The 15,004-nt window shown below is 46.4% G+C and overlaps 1 protein-coding gene across 1 annotated transcript in view; it reads right to left on the bottom strand.

The window, feature by feature from the left end:
• BLID (BH3-like motif containing, cell death inducer) overlaps nt 1-14,470 on the bottom strand; it is a 93,641-nt gene extending 79,171 nt beyond the window's left edge. Inside the window, 1 exon segment of the mRNA XM_038535569.1 lies at nt 14,240-14,470. Coding sequence (XP_038391497.1) covers nt 14,240-14,470 — 231 coding nt within the window.
• Between the last annotated feature and the right edge of the window lie 534 nt (nt 14,471-15,004).

Genomic DNA, 15,004 nt, shown 5'->3' with positions numbered 1-15,004 from the left:
GGAGTGTCTTATTCTCATCTCTCTTGGTGTATCCCTTACTTCCGTTCCAAGAAAGCATAAGATTAAGAAAATCTGTAGGTCTCTGCAAACATGTTTTATATCTATGGATCTCAAAGGCAAGGTCTTCATTCCAGGTTTCCTTCATCCTAGTATCCAGTACCTCAGGGCCTCCCCCTTGCTAGTCGACGAAATGAACTCAGGGGGGTAAAGTATAATTTTGATAATAAACTGAGTAAAACCGGCACATAATTAGGAGCACTTCAAAAAGCAAACTTAAAAAAAAAAAAAAAGAGCATATTCCTAAAACAAAGACGTTTCTGTTTCTGGTTGTTGCAGAATATCCATGCCATGGTGCCAATTTCGGGGCGGATACATTCCTTCAGTATGGATAAGTGAGAGTTAGCTTTGTTTGACTACAAGGCTTTTTTTTTTTTTCCTCCTTTCTGTGATTAGTATTGCTCTCGTTATGTGAAGAAGGATGTAGAAGCAGAACAAGTATAAAATCACCCAGGCCAAAGTCAGATAGAGAGGGAACGGAATGTCAAGAGTATCCCTTCCTTTACTATCCTTTGGCATTGACCACATCTGGGTGGATGAAAGGGATAGGCAACCATGGCACAGCTTGAGAGCCATCTCCCCCACTGCTTCTCTAACGGTGACCCTCAGGGCAGCGTCCTTCTCTCTTCAGAGGTCAAGGTCCTACTGAACATTTGCAATTTCTTCATCAGTGACAGGAGGATAATAATATCCACTACAAAATAACATGGTCAGACTTTCCAAACTGTAAAGTGCCACTTAAATATTCACTGGTGTTGTAAATTCAAAGAAAAGTTTTTTTTTTTTTTCATTACCCTACAACCGGGGTTGGCAAACTTTTTTCTGTAAAGGGCCAAATAATAAATATTTGAGGCTCTGTTGTGGCTACTCGACTGCCTTTGCAGTAGGCAAGCAGCCACCGGTGATACGGAAATGGAGAGCTGGGCTTTGTTCCGATAAAACTTTATTCACAGAAACAGGTAGCAGACTGGATTTGGCCCATGGGCCCTATTTGCAAATCCCTAGCCTACGTCTTTGGACAGAACAAACACCAGAGGCAGACAGGGGCGCATATCTAAAATCTTTCCTGCTGTGAAGAACGATATTATCAGTTTTTATAAGCAATTGCCCTGAGACTTTCAGACATCTCTTTTGGAAACAAGGGTTTCCCATTTTGTATATTCATCTTCATCACCATCAACATCATTTTGTACCTAAGCTAGAAGAATGACTAGATCCCTCATTTACTACATCTACCACTTGACCACACTCTCTTCTGGGAAAGACAGCTCTGATTATTGTTAAAGAAAATATCCATCATACTTGTGGTGAAAGGTCACTACATTTTTTAACAAATTGGTCCTTTGAGCAAGATGAATTTTAATGGATTGGTTTATTAACCTAAAGGTTGAACCAGGCTGAGAGTAACTGAATGATTTGTTCATAATTAGTATTATTTATAATTATTTTACTTGGGAAAAAATATCACCTTAAATGTCAGGATGTTTTTTTTTTAATTGCTTCAGATGAGATTCAAAATAATTGACTTTGCAAATGTATTTTTAAAAACTCATTTAAAAATATCTGTAGCTGCCGAGCGTCTGTCTGGAAGAGGCAGATATTGGTATTCATTACTGGGAACAGGGCAGAAATTGATCCACGATTTTTTTTAACCACATGAATTGTGTATTGTGGTCACTCCTGGACTCTAGAATAGCTGAAGTGCTGATACGGTGCCGTGTTCACTCCTCTTCCCCGTTAACTGTGCCAAGTGAGTATGCTGCGTGAATGTCAGCCTATGTGTTTTGCTCAAATATACGTTTGCATATATTTTGTTTTAAAAGGGGGAGTAGGCACCTGCTTGAAAGAAGGAACGTATAGACGCGTTTGGTGGCTTTAGAAAAATACAGTCTGTGTACATACTATGCAGCTGTACACATGATTTAGAGAGGACACAAACATTCTGAAGGTGAGTAGGTAAAGGACTTAAACTTAGCATCTCTATAAATATTAATTTACTAGTCAGTTGGTGGAGAAGAAAAGAAATAGGAGAATATGTTAACATCTGGAAAAAAAACAGCTTCTAAAAGAAGTGAGGTTGTGAAATACGGGGAGATCCCTAGTAATCCTTACTAGGTGTAAGTAATCCTTACAATGGTGATGTCTTATAATGATGCAACACTGTAGAGATATAAGCTTTTGGGGTGTTCAGGTATAATCTCATGTGCACCTCACATCTATAGCTGGAGGCGGTAAGAAAGGGGAGAAGCAACTGCATCTGGCAGAGGGAAAAGAGAAGGCTCGAAGAAGTCAAGGGATTTGCCCATGGTCCACACTACCTTCCCCAAACACCACAGTGCTTTTGGAACCAAAGGAAAGGGTGACTGTGTCCACAGGTATCAAAGCCAACTTCGGCCTTCGTAGGTCGACGGAAAGAGCCTGACCCAGAGTGTAGACCCCAGTTTCCCATCTGAGACATTTTAATGAATAAGTAACAAGTAGGCTGGAAAGAACATTCCAGGTGGATGGAAGATGGTGTTGGGATTATAAACACAGCATCTTATTTGCTTCTTCCACCTGATCATGTGCCTGAGACACATTGTGACATGTACTTGAGCAGTATAGTGCAGAGGACACAGACAAATCACTCTTCCAGATAGCCAAGCAGACCCCATCCATCATTATCTGCACATCTGAGAAGTAGAGATGTGTAGCCGAGGCGGGGAAAGAGAACATTTGAAGGTGGCTAAGAGGGAAAGAACGCAAAGTTTCCCACTTATCTGCCAAGGAGGTTACTCTAAAAAGTGATGTGGCAATTAGAGGTCACGTATTTAAATTTTCCCACCGATAGGATACACACATTCCTCCAAAGAGGCTCAGTAGGAAAATACCCCACTGCGAGGCGTAAGGGTCTATTAACTGATTAATTATTATTAATGCCATCTTTTATTTAGCTAGCAATTATAATCTATTAGGAGCATTTATTCACATTATCTTACTTATTCAAATCTCAGAAAAATCCTATAAGGCTCATCAGTAATATATTATTATCTCCCTTTTATAGACAAAGAAAAAGGGGATCCCGACGTCTCCTTGCCGAAGCTAATCTCACTAATGGCAGAGTGAGCACTCCTGGCTCCTGGTCCATTACCCGGAGCAACTGGAGGGGAGACTGGAGGGGAGAAGGGGACCGTCTGAGACTTGAGTTGAGAGCAGAGAGAACCTGAAAAGGCCATCGGACCAGAATTCCTTCCAGTTTAGGAAGCCCAGAGTCCGGAGTGGGTGTGGCCACACGACACACAAGCCCAAGGCTAGATGGACTCCCAGGCAGAGACCTTCTCACTTTGAATCTTCTTGTGTCGCCGAGCACTGGCTCTCCGACTCGGCCTCTCGTGTCCTGTGAAGTTCCTGGGCCCGACTTCAAACTAGTTTAAGTCTCTGAGTCAGTTTGCAAACCCTCCCTCTCCGGCTCCAGCTCCGGGGTCACTTTTGCATCACATCCTACATGCATTTTTGTCCCTTTGCACTCCTTTGGGGGCTCCTCCCTCTGCCCTCCCTCAGGCTGTCTGCACTGCCTCCCCCCTCCCTAATCCCCCCTGCCCACCCCTGTCTATCCACCCCAGCCTCCCACCATCAGGGCCTCCGTGCCCCTGGCCCCCCTCCCCACACCGTGAGCCCCTGCACCGGCCTCTCCCGGGCACCTACCTGGGCTCTGCAGCCACAGGCATCTCCCTGGTTCTGTCCGTCTGAGGCCGCCTGCCTCCATCCAGGGCCTGGGAGCCATGAAAGTCTTCAAGCTCTTTGTTGCTTTTCCTCCTTCGTGTATAACGCTAGGTAATTAAGCACAGACAAGAAAAGATGGCATCAGCTGTGCTTCTCGGCCGCAGCCTCCAGAAGTGTTATCTCAGACCCCAACATTGCAACAAAGAAATCTCACAGTTGGGTCAAGCGCGAAAATCAGAGGACAGGAGGAGAAAACTTCAACTGCCAAAATCCCACTGCCCTCCGGGGGCTCCCCCTTGTGGGAGATGTGGGACATGGCAAGGCCGGGCCCAGCCGCTGGTGCCTCCGCAGGAGGAGGGCCCGAGAGCAGAGTGCACGCACCTCAGGGGTGTGGAGTCCGCCTGCAGCCACCTAGGAGGGCCTCTGCGGGGGGTGCACGGTTGAGACCCCCTGTAATCAATCAGGGGAATCTGCTGGGGAGACAGAGCTCTCCGTGCCTGGAGGCCTCTGAGTCCAGGGGAGTGTGGCATGAGTCACGGGCTTGCACAGCGTACCCTCTGTATGGGAAGTGGTGACTGGCAACCGGTTGCCTCCTCTTCGCGTCCAAGGCCCTCAGTGGCACAAATGCATCATAAAGTCGGACATTCACTCAGGGCTGTTCTGCAGAGACAGGCGTGGTCTCCGCCGTCTGAGCAAAGAGTGAAGGTCCAGTCTCCTGGACTCTCGCCAGTGTGGGCACAGGGCCTTTTGGTGCCCTGGCAATTTTCTGCTCCCCACCTTGATGGGAACAGATTGTACGTCCAAAAAGTATCTTTCTCCAGAGAGATAGATACAGTCTCATTCATTCTCCCCTACCCTGGCAGGCAGGTAGGAAGTCAAATATATTAATTACTCTTTCTGCAAACAGCATTAGAGGCTCATGCAACCAAGTAAGGTGTGTCCAAGGCACTAGAAAAACCTTCAGGGGAGCTCAGGGCTTAGCTGTCCTGCCTTCCTCCTGCCCAGTGTGTCTAGACTATATGCTCTGTCTCTGGAGAGAAGGGGAAATGATGCTCGCTGACCTTCCACAGTGCAGGGCAATGAGCGGCACCATTAAGGAGTATTGATTGACTCCTCAGCTGTGAGGACAGTGTGCTGGGTATGACACAGATAGAGAATCCCAGACAGAGCCTGTAGGAGAGAATTTGTCATCATGTCGAATGTGGGGGAAACAACCAGTGACCTGTTGGGATGCTCCTTATTTTCCAGAACTGGGGACTGGTAGTGGGGACTGAATAAAGAAACTCTGGAGAGTGACAACAGGGCTCTGGCCAGAGTTCGCCACATGTGTTTTGACCCATTATCTCATTCCGCCATCATACCAGTTCGGAGACCTTGGTTGTGAAGGTAGGTTAACTCCATTTTATGGACAACGAAACTGAGGTCACAGTGGTTAATGGACCGTGAAATAAGTGGCAGAGATAGGGATCAAACCTAAATCTATTTAAGCCTAGAGCTCTTCTCACCATATCACATTGCTTCAGCAACTCTTCTAGCTGTCCTGGCAAGGGAACTCTGGCTGGGGGGTCAACATAAAGCATCTCATATTAGTTTCAGCAAACCAAATCTCAAGCTGGTTCCCACTGATCCCTATTAAATACCTCCCTGATGTTGATGGCACTCTGTACTGAGTCACATGGGAAAACTGAGCTTGGAATAAAATCATAAAACTCCCTGTATTAAAAACCTTCCTCACAGTCTCTTTCTCCATAAGCAATGCAGACACGACAGGCATAAGACAAAACAAACACCCAAGACAAAAGGAGCTATGTGCCACCAAAAGGATGATGATAAGTTGATTCATGATATAGTTACCGACCATAGACTTGAGATATATTTCTCAGACCTCTATTGGGTTCTGGGCTCAATATGAAAAAAAGCAACTAGCCCTGAATACACTTATACTTCATTATAGGGGCACCTGGGTGGCTCAGCAGTTGAGCGTCTGCCTTTGGCTTGGGTCGTGATCCCAGGGTCCAGGGATAGAGGCTCACATCAGACTCCCCACAAGGAGTCTGCTTCTCCCTCTGCCTATGTCTCTGCCTCTCTGTCTCTCATGAATAAGCAAAGAGGATCTTAAAAAAAAAAAACTGTTATAAACTCAGTTCAAGTATAAAACAGCAATAAGAATTTGGAGAATTCAAGGAAATCTGCAAAAACAAGCAAACAAAAATCTCTTTCATGCAAACGGATCTAAAACTGAGGACTTCTGGTGATAGGAATGTTGTGAGGGATGGAACAGAATAAAAGCCCAGACATTCTGCCCAAGGAGAACGTATCAGGGGGTCGAGCATGTGAAGGCACTGAAGAACAAACAGGATGATGGATGGGTTGAAAGAGAATCTTGCTTCTCTCTGGGCTGGCCAGAGCATCTCAATCTGACCCCACGCTAGACAAAATTGGAGTACCCTGAAATGAGAGCAACCAAAGTATAGAAGAGACTGGAAATCATGTCATGAGGATTTCGGAACACCAGAAATGTTCAGACAGATGAAGACAAAACTCCATCTCAAAAATAATGGCTGTCCTCAACTCCCCAAAGGGCACTCAGATAGAAAAGGGATGGGATTTTGCTCTGCCAAGCATCAGGGAATAGTTTGGAACCAATGGGGAGAAGCTTCATAGAGGATGTTGTTTTACTCACTAGAAGAAAAACATTCTGCTAGCTCAAGCCCAAAGTGGAAAGACCACCTCCTGTCTGGAGAAGGCTACGAGGACTCTGTCTTCAGAAGTTCTTTGGTCTAGTTCTGACTGTGTGTCTATGGACAACCAAAGGCCCAAAAGGAGGAGCTGGACAAAAGAAACACATGAAACCTCACACAGAGCATTCAGCTCCTACTGAGGGATCTCATGGCCTAATACGCTCCAAGATCACCAAAATCCAGAGTGTGCTTGCTGCCTTTCTCTCTCTTCCCCTTGAACGGAATTATTATTTATTTTATTCTCTCAGCTAATTCCAGTGTTTACGCACCTCCTAGGTGAGGCAAATGCCCTCTGGTAGAGGGGACAACACAAGGGAAAGGGTAAAACTCCAAAACTCCCTTCAGTTTAAGGAGAATCTTAAGTTTTAAGAGAAATATTTAGAAGTTGTCTTGTTGAACACCCCTGTCTGAATCCATTCCACATCTTCCCCAATTAAATAACCCCTGAACTCTGAATGCCACCTCCAAAGCTAATGGGGAGTAAGCAAAGGGCATTCTAATGGGGAGTAAGCAAACTGTTCACATACAAAATGCACCAGCAAGACATGGAAACAGGAAATGAAAAATGGTACCTTTTGTACAAAAGCAGAACCTAAAATGAATCAGGATTTGTAAAAGTCAGAATTAGTGTAAATTTAAAAAAATATCACCTCTAGTTTGAGTGGCCACTAATTCTGACACATTGCTGGGAGATTGTTGTGTGATATGCTGTCTTTTGCATGCGTGAGCAAGCTTTCTGGTGCATGATGGGGAGATGTAAGACTAGGGGCCGGAGAAATAAACCAAGGTGAAAACTGTGGATGAGGAAAAATTACTATGGAGCCCTGAGCAGCTGCCAGGTGGCCTGTGTCCAGAATGGTTTGCATGCTGGGATGTAAAAGCCAGTGGAAAGCTGGTGAGGGTGGCAGATGAGAAGATGCACCTGCGATTGAGTAGAGGGGACAGAGGGCATTAAGGAGGCTGAGGGAAAAGACACAGAGGTTAGGGATGCGGGGGGAGGGAGAAACAGGAGATTGGTAAGTTCCATTAGAAGTTGGAAGAAGTAAAGAGAGAGCCTCCAGGGAGGTCTAAGATACCTGGGCTATTTCCAAGACCATCTCAGGGTCTCAAGAGATGGTAAGAGGTGGGGGTGTGGGTACATGATGGACCCTAGGCAAAGGAGGACCCTAGGCACTGAAAGATATGAGTGGAAAGAAGCAGCAAGGAAGCTGGGCCCATCACAGGACTCAGTCTCTCCATTTCTCTGACTAGCCCATTTTTCCTTTTCTTTTTTAAAAATATTTATATTATTAATTTATTTATTTGAGGGAGAGAAAGAGATAGAGAAAGAGAGAGTGCAGGGTGGGGAGCAGAGGGAGAGAGAGAATCCTAAGCTCCATGCTGAGCGTGGAGCCCAACTCAGGGATGGAACTCCGGATCCTGAGAACACGACCTTGAGTAAAAATCAAGTCAATTAACCAATGAGCCACCCAGCCACCCCTGACTAGCTCATTTTTCAGAGGAGGGCAGCCAAGAGTACCCTCCTGGCTATGGTGGACTGTTAATACATCAGAAAAATCTGAATCTGTCCAGTGCTGACTGAACACCTCCCATATGCTCAGCTATATCATAGAAATAGAAATTGAAAACATTACTAAAAAATCATGCTGTCAAATACCCCATAGTAATCTGAATTACTATTAGTCACTTAACAGTCATTTGTCCAATAACTACTATGGGCCAAGGGCCATGGTAGGCACTAGGAATGTAGTCGGGACTACGGGGGCCCACCCTCATGGAAGTCACAAATAAAGAGGAGGGAGGAGAGGGCAGACAAGCATAAAAGAAACTGCAGAGAATTCTAGGACGCCGTGGAGAAAAATAACAGACATACAAAATTGAGCTCCTAGTTTTTACCTTCTTTTACAGAAAAGAGATGTGAGAAGCCATAGAGAATCAGGAGTAGTCAGTCAGTAGGAAGTAACCCCAGTCAACTTCCCAGGGTCCAGAGGATGGTGGTGGATGCTGGGCCCAGCAGGGGACCACTGGTGGGGAGCAGACTGGGCAAGAAGACCAACTCTAACCCCTCAAGGGAAACAGTGAGGCTCATAATAGAAGGAAGAAGCCTCCTACTCAAGATCTTCCCCTCTTGACCCCACTCTCCCTGCCTGGTCTGACCAGTTCAGTTAGTGTGGCCACCGCCCATGGCTAAGTGAAAAAAAAATGGTCCCTAAGAGGCCTCTCTGATTTCCTGAATTTTCTGTCGGTCTTGCTTTCCTACTTGGGTTCACAGATGAGCCCGCTCCTCTCATCCACCCTAAACGCCTGTTTCAGGGAAGCATTTGCATTTTCCTTGGCACACATGCAGTTTGCTGAGTTCTTTTAGGCCAGGCCAATTACAACAAGCCCTAAAATTGCTGAGCCGAGTGGTTTCTTCAGGGATCTGCTTACATTCCCTCCCTGGAAAGAGCCGGGGGCCCACTTCGTGGAGTCTCTGCACACAAAAAGGGCACGTTCTACTTTTAAGGTGGAATAAGCATGGGACACTTTCACCAAAGAGGGGATGAGGCACAACCAATTTTCACATTGGCTTTATGTTGCTTGATAGGGTTTCATACTATTTAAGATGGACACGATGGCTCAGAGTCAACTCCCTTGAAGAGTGTCTTGAGAAAGGGCTAGGGAAGCTTTTAGTGCAAACCCCACGGGATCTCAAGTTGGCAGAAGAATTTATATGTGTCAATACCCTCTCCAACATTGCAATTACATTTCTGTAAGTTCTGGTTTGGGGAGGAAGACAGAGTCAGTATATAAATGACAAGCTGTGTGTAATCATGGAGAGATGTCTTTGGGCAGAAATAATCCAACTCCACAAGGGGATTCCTCCAAAGTCACTTTTTTTTTTCTTCCTGATTTGGAAATTTTCATAGGATGACTTTTCAATAAGTTTAGTTCCCGATTTATTTTGTATTATGCTAATATCAGAATGCATAACATTCCCTAGGTATTCCTGGCTGAGAGGAGGACATTGAGGGATGTCTTAACAGGAGCATGTCAAGCACTGCCACAGCCAGTTTGGAATTTAAAATTGTCCATGAATAATTCACAAAGCATGTAATCCATGTGCAGATCATTGAGAACTGACTGCTTCTGAGAGGTGCCTGCGAGATCAGCCAAACAGCCTTCCAACAACAACAACAACAAAATGATTATAGAAGTGTGTCCTCGATTCTTGGCATCAATTCATGGCTAACCAAGGAAAGAGCACTGTGGATCCATGCTCTGGGTCTGAGGGTATTCTTCAGAATGGAGAAACAGAGCCTCCTGGAATGGAAAATCTGAACTATTCTCACAGGCCTAGACAACCCACATGTGCCCAGAGATACCTAGAGCGGGCATTCGGTACTGAATTTTCTTACCTAGAAAGAAACAAAAGGGTTCTGAAGTCAAACCCATTTTTTAAAGCTAGAAGAGAAAGGAACCAGGGCAAATCTCATTTGCAGTTGGATAAATACATTCTAGGAACCCAAGCTGGCTTCAATGCCCTTATCAAAAAGCCTGGCATTATGGGCAAAAGGGTTAATACTGGCGCCCCCTCCTAGGACTGAGCTTCCCTGGGAGCCCTGGCCCTGTTTCACCCAGAAGCTCTCCAATAATTTCCAGTCTCTCTGGGGACTGGCAATCGAAAGTAACCACATCCCTGTGCTTTGGAGGAAATTTTACAGTCTCAGAATTTGCCTGACTTAACTACAGAGGTGCTTAGTTTTCCTATATCAATGAATGAATGGTAGATATGAGCATTTTCAACCAACAAAAGAAAGGCCATCTTAGGCTAAAAGCAGCTTTCAATGTGGAAAACCAAATGGGGTGTGAGAAGAGTCAGCTTTCTTGTCTTTAATTAAGAAGACAGCTAGACCTCCAAGAGCTGTTCATCTTCAGGGGATTTCACAGGTCCCTGGCCGGAGACCAACCAGGATCATAGAAAGAGGAACCCCCTGGGCTTTTCCTTTAAAGAAAGAGCTTTAGTCTTCTGGGTTTTGCTTATCCAAAGAATATTCTTTCTTGTCCTGAACTCAGCATAAAAGAATGTGCCGCCAGGTTATCTGAGAGGCCCCAGAGAGATGCCAGTGAGACAAGCCCACTGTTCCCATGCTGCAATCTAATCATGGAGGCCAGGAAGATGCCATGTTCACTACACCTCCCAAGGCCTACTGTCTTCCAATGGCATGACACCAATGAACACAGAACTTATTTGCAAGTCATTACCCATTTCGCTGTCAAAGCCAAGGAACTCTGGTATCAGGGCCCCGGATTTATGAGTCAGGAAATGGTGACAAGAAACGTGAGGGCAGGAAGAATTTAAAACATGACAAGTCACTCAATACTGTTGCTCGTGCGGGACGTTGCCATGGCACTTTCTGTTAAATTTTTCTTTCTCAATTTAATGTGGAATTCTTCCCACTTCAGGATGCGGAAAGCCCCACTAATGAAAAGCAAGCCATCTTTTAGATATCATCACCATTAAGAGTGGGGGCAGAGCAGTGGCAATGGGACCCATACAATGGCTTCGCCTTTTGTGGAAATGCAAACCTATGTCCAACACCCTGTTTCTGATCTTGACTCACCCTTTGTCAAGGCCATATTCCACCCATAATAGTAGGGTATGGAGGTAAGTTTGCACAGCTAACAGGCCACTGCTGATCCTTCCTTTTTTTTTTTTTTTTCCAGAAAGAAAAGTGCAGAAAGTCCAATTACCCCCTGGGCACTGGACAAGTGCCCAGTGGCTCCCTGGGGACATCTGCTAGTGACTGTGTCATAGCTCATTCTTCCCTTGGCAGAGCCCTCCTTTGTAGCTGCTGAGCTGCTGAGCTCTGAACACCCTTTCTCGACGTCTTCTTGCATTAATCCCTTTCTTTCATTCCTGCTGCAATCGTGCTTGGTGCAGTTCTCATGTTTTCCTCTGTTGGGCTCTTGCTGTCTCTTCCCATTGGTTTCCCAGTAATCGTATCTACCCACTGAAATCCATTTTACATGCGACTTTCAGTTTAGTCTTCCTGATGCGTGCCCCTGCTCATGTCACTCTTCCATTCAAACACTCCTGGTGAAAGTCTGTTGTCTACTGGTCACAATCCAAACGTAGTGACTCTGCACTGCCTACTGTTCGAAGTCTGACAAATAAATGACCAGCTTTGTCCACAAAGATTAAGTTGTCCAGTGACTTGCACGTTACCCAATGAATAAAGGACCAAGACCCGGAAAATTGCTTCTGCTTCACGGAGCCAGAGGTGCACCAGAGGTAGATTGTACTTGTGCTACCCAAACAGGTTTCTCTCCTATATATGCTCCTTGGCACGATCAAGTGCCAAGTGTCCTTTCTGACATCTTCCCTGAATGATCCCTCAGGCTCTTGAATCTGCTCTCTTTAGCTGTTGTTTTAATAGTGAGTTCCACTCTTAGAAATGAGACCAGCGAAGTCAAGAAGAAACAACTCACAAGGAAAACACACAAATGGTGACATATTAAGTGGGGGAGGGTCAGAAGTGAAAGATAAGCGAAAGTGATGTTTGTGACTAGTGTGTGTGACACCCTTCATCTTAGGCACTTAATCATCTACAGACTATGAACTTGATTGTGATGGGTATCCCTCTGCCGACTTATGCTTCAGTTACTCAAAAACATCAATATTTATCATATGTCACCACCATTGGATTCTAATAATAATCCATGATGATAGCAATGGTCTAATGGAGGAACATCCTCAAGGAAATATATCAGAGCAATGCATAAAGCATCTCTGTAATGTATAGAAAAATGAGTTGGTCATATTACCCACCATTACAACGTTGCCATTTCTGAGGCTGGTGCAACAGTGGCTGGCAGTGGACCTTAGCTCTTCACAGTGAGGGGCGGGCCGCACCATATCACATGCAATTCTGAGGATCCCAATTCTAGAGTTCCTTATCACGTGTGGAAGGCCAACATAAAAGGGCCTCCCTTTACATTAGGCCTATGATAACCATTCCCCCATCCCCAGAAGTTGTATGGGCTACAATCATTATAGCCTAGAAAGGTGAAGAACTAACCTATCTTTAAAAAGAAAGAGAAAACACAAAAAAACAAACACAAATTCTGGAGGACAACTTAAAACTTGGCCTGATTATCTCAAGACATTGCGTAGTTAGGAAGTTCTTTAGACCTAACCGGCATTTCTCCTGCTGTTTTTGTTGGTCTGTTATATCACTGATTGCTCAGAGCCTCTTTGCAAACAGAGAAATACAGTCTTTCCTTTCCCACTTGGCCATTTGGCTTAGGTAACAGAGCTGTTCTAAAAGCCATGGTTCACATTTCTGTCCCTCCAAAGAGTTGCTGAGCTTGGCTCCATAAAAAGGTGGAGCCCTCCCAAGTTAGACAGCCCTGCCATCCGTGTAAAAGAGGCCAAGTAGGTGAATGTAGATGCTATCACTGCCACCACTTCTATCTCCTGAGAAAAAAAGAAAAACAATATGTGTGTCTATGCTTCAACCTGACCAGACAGCTGCAGAGTCAGATACCTGGAGTTACTTCGTGTCCCCTCACGTACAGCAGGACACTAGGCCAGAGCAGTGTAGTCCGTAGGTGAGCTGGGGTCACCAGCACCTGACATGAATCCTGTGCTCTGGCTCTCATGCACTGTTTGGCTCACAAAACCATGTTATCTCTTGGAGGATGAGGATAGTGTCCTTTAGCAAAATTTTCTGTATGTGTCTGTACCCCTAAACTTTTCCTTACATACATAGTTTCTCCTATCTTATAAAACAAAATGTTAATCTTGATTGGAAAAAAAAAAAAAAGCACAAAGGGATGGCAGTGTAAACACAATGGGACTTCGGAAAGGCCAAGAGGTGGTCTGCATTTTGCCAGAATCAGACTTTGCCTTCCCATGGGTCCCCCGAATCTGCCAGCACCCCAGAGCCTGATGATTTCCCAGGTAGCCAAGCATGAAGTGGCCTTAGGGACTCCCATGTCTGGAAGAGACACCTTAAGGGCCAGAAGGAGGGAGCCAGGGCAGGGGCCCACCTAATCTGTCCAGAATTTCCAGTGCAGGGGGGCCTGGGTGTCTCAGATGGTTAAGCATCTGCCCTTGGCTCAGATCATGACCTCAGGGTCCTGGGATGGATCAAGTCCCACATCAGGCCCCCTGCTCAATGGGGAGCCTGTTTCTCCCTCTCCATCTGCCTCTTTCCCCTGCTCATTCTCCCTCACTATCTCTCTCAAATGAATAAAGAAAATCTTTTAAGAAAAAAAGAAGGAGGGAAGGAAGGAAGGAAGGAAGGAAGGAAGGAAGGAAGGAAGGAAGGAAGGAAGGAAGGAGGGAAGGAGGGAAGAGGGAAGAGTGAAGGAGGAAGGAAAGGAAGAAGGAGGAAGGAAGGTGCGGAATACTGGGGGTTGGGGGCACGGGGACTGTTTAATGGAAGGGGACAGGGCAGGGACATGGGAAAGGGCTGTGCACTTGTGAAGGCCTGGCCGGAGCACGACGGAAGGCATGAAGAAGGAGGAAGGAGGAGGAAGGAAGGAAGGAAGGAAGGAAGGAAGGAATTCCAGTGCAAGTTGTTTAACGTCTCCAAGCTTGGTTTCCTCACCTATAAAATGGGGGCAGTAAGATGATCATGTCTGTCACAGGTTCGCCAGGAAGGTTCGATTCACTGGGGCTAAAACCCTTAGCACAATGCCTGGCACACAGGCAGGGACCACTTAACAGCGCCCCTTGGTACTACCACTACCTCAGTCATCTCCAGGCACCATGTAGCAAAGAGAGGGCACAGGAGAGACCGCTCAGAGGAGGTGGCCAAGGCCCCGGCATCCCCGTGGCCCCCCATGACCCCCCTGTGCAGGGGTGCAGGTCCCGGGCGCTCCCAGGGCTGGAGCAGCGCGGCCTGAGAGGGGCCTGCCTCCCGAGGATGGGCCCGGCGCCGAGGGGCGCCTGATGCAGGGGAGACATCTCTGTCCAGCATTTCCATCAGGGCTCCGCGGAGCCAGCTCCCGGGGCGCACACAAAGCCCCATTCAGGGAGGCCGCAGCCCTGAAAGCCAGCAGATGAGCCGGCGGGTGGGGGCGGCCCAGCGCCTGGCACCAGCCCCGGGGCGCGCGGGCAAGCGGGCGTGGAGGGCTCGGGACTGCAGCCGCGCGGCCCTTTCTTTTCCCTCGGATTCCTTTCTCTGATGGTGGTCCAGGGCCTGGAGGACACCAGCTGCCAGGGCTGCGATTGAATGACCTCCCTGGGGATCCCTGGGTGGCGCAGCGGTTTGGCGCCTGCCTTTGGCCCAGGGCGTGATCCTGGAGACCCGGGATCGAATCCCATATCAGGCTCCCGATGCATGGAGCCTGCTTCTCCCTCTGCCTGTGTCTCTGCCTCTCTCTCTCTCTCTCTCTCTGACTATCATAAGTAAATAAATAAAAATTAAAAAAAAAAAAAAGGAAAAAAAAAAAAAAATAATTTAAAAAAAAAAAAAAAAAAAAAAAAAAAAAATGAATGACCTCCCTGGAGG

Source organism: Canis lupus, chromosome 5 (assembly GCF_011100685.1).
Source record: "Canis lupus familiaris isolate Mischka breed German Shepherd chromosome 5, alternate assembly UU_Cfam_GSD_1.0, whole genome shotgun sequence".
Taxonomy (NCBI): domain Eukaryota; kingdom Metazoa; phylum Chordata; class Mammalia; order Carnivora; family Canidae; genus Canis; species Canis lupus.
The sequence above is the reverse complement of the archived record's forward strand: the minus strand, read 5'-3'. Positions and strand labels throughout refer to the sequence as shown.